The sequence below is a fragment of the Mastacembelus armatus genome, chromosome 17, assembly GCF_900324485.2.
Source record: "Mastacembelus armatus chromosome 17, fMasArm1.2, whole genome shotgun sequence".
Classification (NCBI taxonomy): domain Eukaryota; kingdom Metazoa; phylum Chordata; class Actinopteri; order Synbranchiformes; family Mastacembelidae; genus Mastacembelus; species Mastacembelus armatus.
Genome location: NC_046649.1, coordinates 9,349,830 through 9,363,455, shown reverse-complemented (window position 1 = coordinate 9,363,455; position 13,626 = coordinate 9,349,830). Strand labels below are relative to the sequence as shown.

The 13,626-nt window shown below is 39.0% G+C and overlaps 2 protein-coding genes across 3 annotated transcripts; both read left to right on the top strand.

Moving 5' to 3' along the window:
- Positions 1–2,704: 2,704 nt before the first annotated feature.
- On the top strand, positions 2,705–7,697 carry LOC113134518 (profilin-2-like). Of its 2 annotated transcripts, none has more exons than XM_026313933.1 (3): positions 2,705–3,061; positions 4,223–4,415; positions 5,942–7,697. In XM_026313933.1, exons 1-3 carry the CDS (start codon positions 2,933–2,935, stop codon positions 6,043–6,045), a joined length of 426 nt encoding a protein of 141 aa, XP_026169718.1. In that variant the 5' UTR covers positions 2,705–2,932; the 3' UTR covers positions 6,046–7,697. The 2 variants fall into 2 exon arrangements, with proteins under 2 accessions (XP_026169718.1, XP_026169719.1); XM_026313934.2 differs by having other exon boundaries at positions 2,708–3,061; positions 5,627–7,697.
- A 150-nt stretch (positions 7,698–7,847) lies between these two features.
- On the top strand, positions 7,848–12,833 carry LOC113134517 (extensin-like). Its single transcript, XM_026313932.1, has 6 exons — positions 7,848–9,687; positions 9,813–9,934; positions 10,011–10,173; positions 10,312–10,427; positions 10,503–12,621; positions 12,736–12,833. Exons 1-6 carry the CDS (start codon positions 9,558–9,560, stop codon positions 12,804–12,806), a joined length of 2,721 nt encoding a protein of 906 aa, XP_026169717.1. The 5' UTR covers positions 7,848–9,557; the 3' UTR covers positions 12,807–12,833.
- Positions 12,834–13,626: the final 793 nt, after the last annotated feature.

The following is a 13,626-nucleotide window of genomic DNA, read 5'->3' as shown; positions in this document are numbered from 1 at the left end:
AGACAGGACCCCAACATAGCAGAACTCACATAGGCCCTATCATGTTTTTTTATGTATTTCCTTAATTTAACATTAAACTAGCGCAGGCCGGAAACTACAGCTCAAAAAAGAGTTTTTGAATTTATTATTATCAAGTATGTCCAACCTACTGAGCTGTGTATTTTTATGAACATGAAATGACAAAACTGCTGAACTATTTCCTTGGACTACATCTCAGCCCTGGGTTGCTGTCATTCTAAAATACAGCAGTCATCAGAATACCACTGTATAATACATTTAATTTGTCTATTTTCATTTTTTAGTGAACAAACAGAAGTCAAACTTTATGGGAGAGCCCGTGAAGGCGTCCCTTTTCCCTCTCCCTCCCTCCATAAATATTCTGTTTGCTGCATTATTACTTGAACGCTGATATTACCAGAGCACTAGGAGATCATCAAAGTACAGAGCATTTTAGCATGTACAGCATCTTCATTAACAATGTCACAGGAGCCGATATTTCTTGTTTTAAAAATCATTGTTAAAAATTTCTTTTGTGCATGTTTACAGTCATGCACTGGAACATAAGAATATTTCTATGAGACTTCTATGAGGTAGTTCAACTCATCAACAAATGTGTGCCTAAAAACTCTAAACCCGCTGAAGATTAATTAAATATAATTAAAGTAAAGTTTCTTTATAGTTGTCTTGTTTTCACAGATTTAGGATTGCTGATGTAAACGCAGTATAATGTAGGCTTCATCTTTGACACAAGTTATCTATGTACTGTCTGTCTATAGTCTATACTATCTGTCCACCTTTTTGTTTGAAATCTAAATCAGTTTAAATTGCCCAGTTTTTCTTTTACACTGGGTTTGAGTTTCTGGGAGCTCTGGAGTATTATAAGCATATCACAGAGCATACAGTATAGACTTGAGGAAAAAAACATTTCCTCGATAATGTCATTATGAAAAGCAAGATATCTAAGAAATAAAAAAGAGTTTCTTGCAATGTGACAAACTTTGGATTTTAAGTATAAAACTGAAAACATTCCTAAAATAATTTAAATAAGTTGTTCTTTTGTATCAGGGAAATCTACTGTGGACCATTCACAAGTACTGACAAACCAAAAGAGAACACTGCCCCTGGTGGCCAATGTGTGTATTTTTCACCTTGACAGGGTGCCATGCTTTTTCCTTTTTTGGTTATTTTAGTTTTACCTTGAACAGCCTAAAATGTATCTGGCTTTTAGCTTGTAATGTTATTGTTTTATACCAATTTGCTAGTAAAATTGCTATAAAATGAAAATTCAAACAGAACACAAGTCGATCATGGATGATCACTGCTCTTAAAAATAGAATCAGCCACAAAATTGTTAATGATTTGGTCAAAAAGGTACCATTCTGTCCGCTTATTAGAAAATGGATTATTCACTGTATGTGTGGATTCAGCAGCTTATATCAGATAATTCAATCACTTGTTATAGACTGTCGTCAACTAGACATCAGTCAGTCATCAATAATTTAATTTGCTTTAAGGAGTTATTTGTATAGAAAATGAATTATTTCATTATTTACTTGTCTGTACATAGTCAGCTGGTAGAACTGCTTCTGGTAATGATGGTATTTCACAAAAATAATGTACTGGTTTAAATTACTTTGACCTTTTTCTTTTAATATGTGAAGTAGGTCAGCTTGTAAAAGGTGAAGTTACAATTTTAACCATCTTTACTAGTCACCTTTATCAAAATAATGGTTTGATTTGGCATTGCAATACATGGGCCTATGTTTTGGATTCTTGGTTTACATTTAAATGATTTACCATGGAGTCATAAAAAGTCATCCAGAGAAGAGCAGAATAATAGTGAAAGTCTGTGTGCTTTGAATCTGCTAAGCACAATGACATATCTACATCAGAGAAAAAATCTCTGGCCAGGGATTACAGTGAGATTGCTATTCTTTTTTCACTTCCTCTGACCTGAACAGGAAGGGGTCCTACACTCTTGGATCAGGTAATGATAATCTGGTATTAATTATATGAGGACTTTCTCTCTCTGACCCGATGAGAGGCTGCTCTTAATCAGTGCACTAAGAGTCTTCACCATTTAAATATACAACATGAAAGGGAATATGAGAAAAGGCTTCAGATGAAACTTTATATTTCAGGAAAACTTGTTGACCCAAATTTCTCAGTTTTTTTCAAATATTTCTGTATAAGACCAAAAGCCATATGAAAGGTCATGACGTATTAAGATGATCAGACAGGCTGTGTTTTTTGAGCTGGTCTCCTGAAGCCCTCAGAACTAAACACACAGTTATTTGTGATACCTCTTTGCATGACATTTTCTGTAGGCCTTCTCAAATACTCATGAGAATCTGTAGCCACCACTGAGGAACTTCCTAACCAGGCTTCTGTCATGTGAAAATGCATTTTAAATGGTAATTTTATAAAAGTGATATAACCCACACGCACTCCAGGGCCTACAGTTTTCTGTATGCACTGACTGCACCTGACACCCTGTGGGAGTTCAGTGTGTGCAGCAGTCTTTGTTATTCCCACAGCATGGAAACACTTGTAATGAATGAAACAGGGACTGACTAAATGATTGGATCATTAAGTCCCCATCCTCCTCTGTGATAGCCGGCCTTCCCTCGGACAGCTGACTCCTGGCTGAGCTGCTAAGTCCCTCTTTATTCCGCCGCCTGCTGCCATAAACGCGCCGGGGAGCTCATTGTGCGGAGTGATCTGGTCCGGACTACACCCAGCCGCTGCCTCACTGCCCTGGCTTTCTTCGCTTGCTGCTCCAGCCCTGACGTTGCCTAACGTCGGACAGCGGCTTAGATCGGAGACTCTAAAACCGTCTCTGGGTTTTTCCCCTTCCAATTCGGCTGCTTCTTGTTTACCAGCCTCCTTTCCGAAGCTGTAGGTATTTTAATATAGCACCAGTTTCTTAAATATGTCTTGGCAAAGCTACGTGGATAGCCTGATGTCCGATGGCTGCTGTCAGGATAGCGCCATTGTTGGGTATTTGGAAGCGAAATATGTTTGGGCAGCACATGACGGTGGTACTTTCAACAATATCACGGTAAGTAGCTTAAAACAGGTAATCAGGGTGAAGGTGTGGTTTTGCTGGACAGTGAGGCTGTGTGTGACCCAGGCGGACTGAGCGGTGCTAAATCCATTACCTCCAAGATCAGAGCTAACGGTACCGTGCTAGCTGGTTTATCGGTGGCCTGGCTCGGTTGTTCCCTGCTAAAGAAACCGGATTAGACCTCGTCTGAACCACATAACACCGCACCGCGTAGACGAGCAGGTCGCTGCTGTTTGACGGACATTAATAAAAATATCGGCGCGCTGCTACATGAGCGAGAGGCTGGTCCTGACGGGACTGTCTGACTTCAGGCAGCGTGCATGCTTTGTGTGCACGGCGGCTGTGATTAGCTCAGTTTAAGCTCTGCCTGTGGTGAAAAGGGCTAACCCTGACGTTTGGTCAGCCTGCTGTGAACCTGCTTCACTCTCAACGCCAACAACCCGCCTGCAGACACGGTGTCTTTGGGTTTTTATTGTTTATTTCATTGAAGGGATGGCATGAGAGATGAGGGTGACACAGACGTCACTTTACTTCCGCTAGTCGCTGCAGGCTAAGGCTGTGGGCTTTATTAGCCCTGCTGTGTCTGTCTGTGACTGGGGGTATAACTGCAGCTTTATTCACAAACCTCATGTCACTTTATACCACACTGGGATCGTTGATGATGATGATGATGATGATGATGATGATGATCCAGTACTGGTGCCATTGTAGTTTTTTTTTTTTTTTTAATGCTCGGGACGGCTGCGGCAAAGATTTTCATTGTTGGTTAAACAGAAAATCATTGCTAAGCAAAAGTAGTTGCCATTTATATTGACTCAGCCTTATATTAAAACTATTAATTTACTGACTGACTAATCTCTCCAGCTTGTTGGGAAATGGACAATATACAGTCATTTTGGATACGAATTGTCAGAAGTCAAAGCAGACAGCTTTTAAGTTACACAATTTAATGGCTGCATAGCATGACTTCATGAAACCACTACAATACAGGCTTTGACATTAATAAAGCATTCATTTAATAAAGCAGCCCATTCATTTAGAAACCAGTAAATGTTTTTAAATGCAGGTCATGTAATTGGAAGCATATATCTTTATACTGATCTGACTGACATTACCCCAATTATTTTTTATTTATTTATTTTTTCCTAACCCCAGCCTCAGGAAATAGAGGTCCTTATTGGTAAGGACAGAGAGACCTTTTACACCAGCGGTCTCACTCTGGGCTCAAAGAAATGTTCAGTCATCAGAGACAGCCTCTACCATGATGGGGACTGGACAATGGACATCAGGACAAAGAGCCAAGGAGGAGAACCTACTTACAACATCTCTGTGGGAAGAGCTGGAAAAGGTAAAAATTGAGTTTCAAAAAGCTTCACTTCATTGCAGCTTAAAAAAAATAATGCATTCATACTAAATCTTCTTCTTTTGAAAATTGAGAGCTATTTTTTTTTTTGACTTAATGACATGTAGTGAACATCACTGGCCGTCTTACCAAATTTACATCATGAAATAATTTCCTTTTTGATGATTTTGACACATTTAAAGAACAAATGCTACACTAAGTTATTTTCCTCATTGTTTGATTTCTTAATTAAAATATTAAATGTATTATATTAAGACTGGACAAAATGTTGGTATCTAAACTGAGAAGAGGACATGTATTTGTGCTTGAAAAAGGATTTCAAGAATTAAAAGGTTATCAAGTAGTTTCTAATTAGAGTTGAAGCTTTCAGTAGATACATTTTATCAATCTCCAGATGATTATCTAAAAATTTCAGCCCAAATCACAACATCACATGATGTTCTGGGTCAAATCCTGTTGATGCATATTTGTAAAGTTGTGTACATTTACTTAATCATGATTTTTCATTGCAACCCTCATGTAAGCCAAGGTTTGCCTACTCCAGTCTGTTTGCCTTTGTGGTCCTCCATGTCTTGACGTTGCTTCAGTGTTTCTCACAGAATAAGTTTGTTGTAATAATCTGATTGATAATTGACTTCAATATAACCTTGTATTCACTAGCCCTTATATACAGTTCTCCACAGATCTGGCAATGTTTTTAAATCTACTCTCTCTTTAGACTTGACTGTGCAGCTTTAAACTTTGCGTGGGAAACACAGTTGCAATCAAAACCTGTTTCTTTCATTTTCCCTACACTGCTTACTTTTTTCTCTTCAGTCATTTCTGCCTGTCACCTCCCTGCTTTGCATGTTATCCTTTGTGAAGGGTAATCAAGAAAAGCACAAATGAATTATCTAAATTTAGTCAGTGCTGACAAGTGCAGTGAGAGACCATGGTCTTTACACATAGCTCAAGAGAAGATCAAGTGCAACTTCAGTCTTTCACATGCTGTATCCTCTAACAACAAATGTATTTGTGAAATGCATCAGCTCATTAGTGTTTAGTTACCACTTAAAATCCTTTAAAAACAAAAAAGATACAATCAAATGTATGAACATCCCTTCTATGCATTTCTGGTGATGATATTTTTTATTTGGAATACTTTCTTTACCTTTTTACTTTTCTTAACTGTCCCTTTTCTATCTCCTCTCTTTCAGTTTTGGTTCTTGTAATGGGCAAAGAAGGGGTCCATGGAGGCGGATTGAATAAGAAGGCTTACTCAATGGCAAAATACTTGAGGGATTCAGGGTTTTAATGTTTTCAAGCTCATGTAGATATAATTGAGGGACAAAAAGAAGAGAAAAGAAATATTGCTGTTAAGATTTCTCCTGCAAGCAGTCAAATGTCTTGGAAACTTTTAATAGCAATGAAGAGTGGTAAGATACTGTGTCACCTTTGTTCTCCCCTTCATTCTGTAGGGGGGGAGACTCTTCAATTTTGTTCATTTCTCTTTTTTTCCTTGTGTGCTCCAGTATTGGTTTTACTCATGGGAAAGGAGGCGATCCATGGTGCAATTCTTAACAAAAAAGCATATACAATGGCTGAGTACCTGTACCTGAGGGAGTCTGGATATTAAGCAACCTCTCCACCCATCCATCAATTTAGCAGCTTACTCCCACTAACCGCATTGTGTTGACACTACTTCCAGGATTAGATGGTGTGCAATGTTACTTCCTCCCCAGTCTACTTTTATACACAGCTTTTATTTGCTTCCCTGCTCCTTTTTTTTTTTTTTTTTTTTTTTTTAATATATAAACCTTCCCCACTTTAACATTGTACTTCTCATATTTTTGACACTACAGTAATGGCATGTTCTTTAAAAAGTTTAACCAAGAGTGCAAAAAATAACAAGTGTAATAAGTGTTTAAATGAATTTGGACTTGCCTTCATTTAGAAACAGGTTGATATTCCTAGGGGGAAGTACACATGGAATTGTGGTGACAGTTTGCATAGTTTTTGAGCATTACTAAAAAATTTTTTTTTTTTGTTTGTCTTCCCCCCCCCCATCAGCATGTGGGCATTTTAAAGTTGCATGCATATCCCCTTTAGCATACAGATTCTTGCCCTATCCCCTCCATGTCCTAGTGTAATTTTCCATCAAAAACCATATTCTCACCTGCCTCCTTTTGAAAAAATGACTCATTTTCTCTGGCAAAGTCCTATATGTATGTACTGGTTCACCACCCATAAGCACAACTTCTTTAGCCCTCCATCACATGCTTTTTGCTGTTGTACCTGAATGTGGTCTTAAAAGTTAATGATGTGATGTTGGGCTGTTGTTTGAGTGTAGCGTAAGGTCAGCATAGACAAGGTTTTCAGATATGTCTCGATACTTCACCAGTCTGGAGTCTCAGTGGACATTCCACCCCTGTAACAGCTCAGATGTGGGTCAGTCAGCTCCTGCTCTTTGTAAATTTTGCTGTACATCACTACACACAAATTTTATGTGGTGCGGTTTTCTCCCCTTCCCTTTGGACCAACTGTCAGTATATGAGGGTTATCAGAATTGCTTCATCCTGTTCTGATGGAAAATTGTTGGCATCACCTGTTGACTGTAATCATTAGAACAACTTCTGATGACTGTAAAACATTAACTGCTTCTTTAGACGTCAACACTACGTAAACCTTTCGTCACTACTTGATTTGTTGCTAACTTTTTAACCAATGAAAAGGCAATGTCATTTACTACAGTATGAATGCATTTTGACTGTAAACCCAGGTTGTTGGGCTCCAGCACCTTGGAATTCTTTGCCTTGTGCTTTAGTCATCAAAAGTGTATTCACAAATTGTCATAGTATGGTACTTAGCAGTATATTTAAAAGAAAAAAAAATGATGCTGTGTACACTAAACATTGAAAATGGTGTTGGTTGGAATAAGAACATTTGTAAGTTGTCTTGTGAAAATTTTCTGAGAATAACTGTGTATTCTGTGCCATAAAATAGATCTGATCTGTTGCTACTACAAGTTGGATTTTTAACTGCTGCCCCAGCAAGAAATAATTTTTAATGGCACTTTCCAAAGGGACATTTTTGGCATCAGTGATCTCCAGACTTTGTGGAATATATATACAGAATTTAAAAAAAATAATAAAATAACAAATTTGAAATATTTAGTCTTTTTGAGTTGGGAATTCCTTTTGCCACAAAATCTATTTCAAATGCCATGAATTGATGAAACATCTTGTTTACAGACAGATCAAATAAAAGTTATTCCAACCAGAGGTAAAACCCACATGTCCTGTCTGTTTCCTTTGGAGTATTAAGTTCAGACTTACTGTGTTAATCTTCCATGACATGAGCAACAGTAGATATATCATGTTAGGTAACCAGAAATTATAGGGATCTTGTAATTTATATGCAATCAGACAAGCATTGCTCATTGTAGATACTATTGTATCAATAGTTTTCAATGTTCTGCAATTGGGACGGAGATGTCAGTACTTCATTCCAGAAAAAGCAAGCCTACCAAAGTTGTCACCTACCGAAGTGTTTCTTTAGTAGGCGACAACTGGCTGCTGGCTGTCACTGATTGATTATAATTTGTGAATGTCAGCACTCAGTTATGAAGCATGATTACAAAGGTGTTCTTTATCTTATGAATGAGAAGAAATAAACCTTTGGCTTTATCAATAATTTAGATACTAATCTGACTTTTAGGGCTTTTTAGAGAGTTCTTGGTGAAACCAAACACAAGGAAGACAAACTGATTTGATCATAGCAATCAAACTGCTTTCATTAATGGACTGTTTAAGGCTAATAATACCCTGTACAAATCAAAATCCAGTACAGGTTTTTACTTTTACCTAAGTTGGATGAAACGTATTTTTCTGGACAGTATTATATGTATGTTCTATATCTGCTTAACTGTTCCAAGAGACTACACAAATATTTACACTGACTGAAATAAACCAAATCCTTCATGTCCCCTATGGCTGAAAAATGTTTGTTAAACATGTCATGTCATATATTTGGTGTCTTTGGAAACATAGGATAGAAGTTGAAATGAAGTGGCATGGGTCTGAATCATAGCTACACAGCACAAATTTATAACTAGCCAGCCAGTGGCCTGCTTTATTACCCAAATAAACATGATCATTCATGATGCTTAAGTGAAATCAAATAGTGTGACTTGAAGACATGAAAAAATGGCCTGACAATATTGTCAATTGGGGCTAACAAAAAGAATTTACCATAAAAAGATTATGTTTCTCCTAATTTCATCCATCCATTATCTATACCTGCTAGTTCATATTTAGAGTCACAGGGATCTGCTGGAGCCTATCACAGCTCTCTTTGGGTGAAAGGCAAGGCCTCAAGTCCATTGCAGGGCCACACGTCTCCTATTTCAGTACTACAAGTTTGAGATTCCACTTTAGCCTTTCAGGAGGTGTTCAGCGTCATTTGAAACCCCACCCTTAATAGGATGATTGGCAACACATGCTGTGCTCAGGTGGTTGATTAATCCTCATTAGGGCTACACTGTAGACCCCAGTCTTTAAACTTACCTGGAGAAAGGAGCATTCACTATTTGTGGTACACTCTTGAAGCAATCTGCCCGAGTGCAGCATTTTTTCTGTGTCCCAATGGCGTATATTGAGAGTAGGAGCAGTATGGTTTTATTATGTGTAGTATTTTTTGTGATTGCTAATTCATTTTGTCATTGTGCCAGTCTGACAAGGCTTAAGGCACTGGGTGAATTCAGAGAAAGTTCAATGCTTAGCCAAGGTCAAGCTAAAGCAAGTGGTCTGCACCATGGTAGACTCTTAATTGGACAAACGTCTCTGGAAGACCCTAACCGCAAACAAACCCAAGCCATGAAAAACCTTCTGGATGTTTACTCAAATTATCAAGCAGATATGGGTATGTTGAATTTTTCTTTTTTCCAAGTGTAAAACACTGCTGCAAAGTTAATAAATTAACACTATTGTGATCTGTCTAGCCTTTAAAGATTTGAATGGAGTATATGTTCATTGTTTTAGGCCCTTTTTAAATAATGGTATTGTGCTTGTTTGAACCTAATTATGAAATCACTTTTTAAAAGGTTGGGATCCTAACCAACCTAAAGAGCTGACTGATGGCTTTTTTTGGATGAGGCTTGAAGCTGCAGTGGAACAAATCTTTAAAATGGAACCAAAGGTTGAATGTACACAAGACTCCATGCTGCTCCAAATTAAAGATGTTGCGTCTACCACTAAATCTTTGTTTTATGTGGACAGGGGTAAGTTTTCAGTTTCCACAGCAACAATGCATTTACAATTTTATCATGTAGAATGAACAGAGCATTTCATGTTTTTTTTTAATTTTTTTTTTTTTTATTCCAATCTGTTGACTTTAATCTTTCAGGAAATCATCTGTCTCCACTTCCTCTGTCCATGTTGCCCCCAAGCTGTGGTTACACAGTGAGGTCAACACAGAGCAGCTTGATCTTGGTTGCACCTTATGATGGTTGCTTTGTTGCACTTGAGGTTGGATAATTTCTCCTGAAGTACCAGAGACTTGAGCCATTTATGTTTGTAGACCTGACATTCTCGCTGTTTTCAGGAGGAGAGCTATGTCCTCCCATTGCGTTGGTTGGGGTTGCCAGTGAGAATGTCCTGCCCTTTGAAACCGTCTTCACCCGATCCTCCTATGGTTACCTGTCATGCAGCAGGAATGGTGGTGGAAGTGGAATGGACTGTCCCGGTTACTAAAATTAAAGTGATGCGTAAGTCCTCTCCCTCTATCATCATCCTGACTGAGCAATAGTATTATATATTTTGTGTTGTAATCTTTGAAAGCTCATGTGTAAGAATTGTTTACATTGTTGAAAGTGTGCTTGGCAATAATCCTTTGTACTCTACAGTGAATGGTAACTGGGAGCCACTGATGGTGGCCTCATCGAGCTGTGGTTTCAGTGTCGTCGCACATCCTGAAGGTGTGGTCATCTCTGCTCGATATGCACCCTGCCTGGAGAAAAAAGTACAGTACATATTTCTTTGATTCTCTAGTTTCCATTGAAAGAATTTTATGTAACATTAGCATCTTCTGTTGCAGGATGGCATGTATACCCTTGAACTGACTGGGGATGGAGAAACTAAAATTTCTTGTCCATCACTGGCACCAGTTCTACCTGAACCCCCAAAACCTCAACCAGAACTGCAAAGTGAAATATCAAAACCTCAGGCTACTGTTCCCCAGCTTCCAGGTTTTCCTCAAAAGCCAGCCCCATTTAACCCAAATCCAGCTGAGGGCCAAGAATTCAAACCATTTTATCCATTTTTTTACCCTCCGTCCATTTTTTACTCTCATCCACCAGCATCTAAAGGTCCACATGTACAACTTCCTGAAAAGCCTGTGCCAACAAAGCTGCCACTTTCTGAAAGACCTCCAGGACCAATACACTCTCCCCTCTACCCATATAATTTTTATGCAAGGTTTTTGCCTCAAGGTCCTTATCGAATGCCCAAGCCAACTCCGCAGCCAGCCTCTACAACAGCTCCAAAAGGACAACTGAAACAACCTCTCAGCCCGTTGCGACCTGGGGCAACCAAAGCGACACCACAACCTGCAGCCCCTCAGGGTCCCCTATACCCCTACCCTTTGTACTATCAACCAGAGTCTCAGAGCCTACCAGCTAAGAAGCCTGTGCCTAAACCTGACCTGCAACCCCCTATATCACCAGTTACTAAATCTCCTCCTAAAAAGCCAGGGCAAAGTGAATATCAGTCAGCTGTCAAACCTCCAGAGGGCCAGGTATATCATCTCTTTAACTCCTACTACTACCCACAGCATCCCCAGCCCCCTCACTCTGCAATGCAACGTCCTGCTCCCCTCATGCAGCCCTTACAGCAGGTCACTACTCCATCCAGTGACCAAACCTCCCCAGAAACTGCAGGTCCCCAACCTGGTAATACTGGTATAGTTCCACCACACCTTCAGCCAGGTTCACAGTACACGCCCCCTGTGTACTGCCCTCGTTTTTGCCCCTCTGGATTTTCTAATTGCTGTTCACAAATTGCTTTCCATCAATATCTCAATATTCCTTTTGGATTTGGCAGTAAGGATAATCTACCAGTCTATCCACCTCTGCCATTTCTACCTTCAGACACATCTTCTGGATTTGACAGTAGCTTGGACTCTGCTCCCTCTCCTCAAATGCCAGCTAAAGCAAAGAACCTGCAATCTGACACAACTCCCACCTCTGCACCCATTACACTACAGTCCTTTCCACCTGGGAATATAAAGCAGCCATATCTTCAGCCACCAGATGGCGAACCTGCTGCACTATCCACAAGCGATCCCAGCAAGCTTGCAAATCCTAAACCGTTTTATCCATACTTTGTACCCAATTTACTATATCCAAATTGGCCATATCTCCTGCAAAAGGGGGAGGTCCAAGGTTTACCCCAAAGTGAATCAACACCTCAATACAACATACCTCAGGCTCCAGCTCATAACCCAGTAGATCCTATGGTCCAATATAAGCCATTTTATGTGCAGCCTCCAAAGCCGCAAAAGGGCAGTCCATCACCTGAAGACATGAATAATTCTGCTGGGCAAAACATCATGTCTTACATCAGCCAGAATCAGAAGCAACATGTAGCCGAGCAACAAAAACCTGCAGCCAAAGAACTGCAGCTGTCTATTGAAAAATTCAGTGACTCGTTTGAAAGTGAGCCAAAGAAATACATGGAACACGAACAGACTCTGGACTCCTATTCTGAACCAGGGAGTTACATGTTGCTACAGAATGGTCCACCAGGTATGGTGAAAGAACCACTGTTTACTTTTGAAGACATGGCTGGTGACCCAGACCTCCTGCCACAAAATCTTCCATGGCAACACAACGGTAAACCCCAAAACCCTCAAACTTTAAAGTCCACTCAGGGACCACCCCAACTTCCCACATGGCTAGAGAAAGGACTCGCCAATATCTTACCTGGTAGTGTTAATTACATACCAAGGACTGGAGATGAAGTAGAACGTTTGCTGTTGTACAGACCTCCTTTTATGCCTTTGTTCCAAGGACCTTTTGGTGCAGAGCATCCAAAAACTAAATCTGAAGACTTGAGGAAGCACATGTTACCTTTAGGTTGGAATCCTGAAAAGCTGTCGCAAGTTTCAGGAAAGGCCTTTCCACTATGGAGCAGTGCACCTTCACACCAAACAAATGGTATGTAATAAATCAGATTTTTTTTTTATATATATATATATATATATATATATATATATATATTAATTATATAAACGCAACTTTAATTTAGCCTCTGGAGCTAATGTCTTACAGGACTGACCCAACAAATCCAGACAGAAGGTGGAAGTCAGAAGCAGGAATATAAGCCATTGTCTCCAATGTAGCCACCAAGCCGTTGTGTCCAATGTGAATAAACTACTTAAAGACTTGCTGTACTTGTGCTTTTTAATAAAATAAGCTTCAGTAAGATACTGGTCTGGGTTGGCTTTTTGGTGTACATATCGTTGGGTGAACAAAATATGCAAAGTGTGTGTGTGTGTATATATATATATATATAAGTAACATTTATGCAATAACCTACTTGGTAGCGTATCTGCCTTTTTTTTTTTTTTTTTTTTTTTTTTTTTTTTTTTTTTTTAGAACCAGAGGGTGCATTGCCCCTGGTGAACTAGTTTTGCTTATTTTGCTTTGCCATGAACTGGTGCTTGAGGACAACATTGACCTGTTGGGGTGAATGCACTTACTAAGATTAACCCATTCAACAGTGGTGCTCAGTGCAGTAAGATTAATTTCACATTTGTTTAATACTATTTTAGTATGAATTTGTATAGTAGAGTTGCATGTGAATTTTACACTTAAGTAGCAAATATCTTGGTTAATTACCACAATTTATGTTTAGGTATTAAAGCTTTGAATTGTCCTGAACATACTACCTTTTTTTTTTTTTTTTTTTTTTTATTGCAATGGCTGTATCAGTAGAAATGTCAATGGGTTAACAGGAATATCTTTGCTATAAGTCAACAAGCTCAGCAAACAGCATTGTTTTGCAATCATGCTTAAAGATGTGGCATGAATGATTAAATGTTTTGATCATTTGTTCATTCATAGTTTTGTGCAGGAAGCTTTTAGTTTGTCCACATCAAACCACTAATTAAACTCTGTCCATTCACTATTATTAAAGTCAGTATTAACATGACTCAAAAC

What these genes read in the sequence shown, in the direction of transcription:
- LOC113134517 (XM_026313932.1), top strand. Translation starts at nt 9,558, where the DNA reads ATGAGGCTTGAAGCTGCAGTGGAACAAATCTTTAAAATGGAACCAAAG. An exon ending in GTTGCTTTGTTGCACTTGAG is followed by an intron (nt 9,935 to 10,010) that starts GTTGGATAATTT and finishes CGCTGTTTTCAG; the next exon opens with GAGGAGAGCTATGTCCTCCC. An exon ending in ACCTTCACACCAAACAAATG is followed by an intron (nt 12,622 to 12,735) that starts GTATGTAATAAA and finishes AATGTCTTACAG; the next exon opens with GACTGACCCAACAAATCCAG.
- LOC113134518 (XM_026313933.1), top strand. Translation starts at nt 2,933, where the DNA reads ATGTCTTGGCAAAGCTACGTGGATAGCCTGATGTCCGATGGCTGCTGT. An exon ending in GTACTTTCAACAATATCACG is followed by an intron (nt 3,062 to 4,222) that starts GTAAGTAGCTTA and finishes TCCTAACCCCAG; the next exon opens with CCTCAGGAAATAGAGGTCCT. An exon ending in TGTGGGAAGAGCTGGAAAAG is followed by an intron (nt 4,416 to 5,941) that starts GTAAAAATTGAG and finishes TGTGTGCTCCAG; the next exon opens with TATTGGTTTTACTCATGGGA.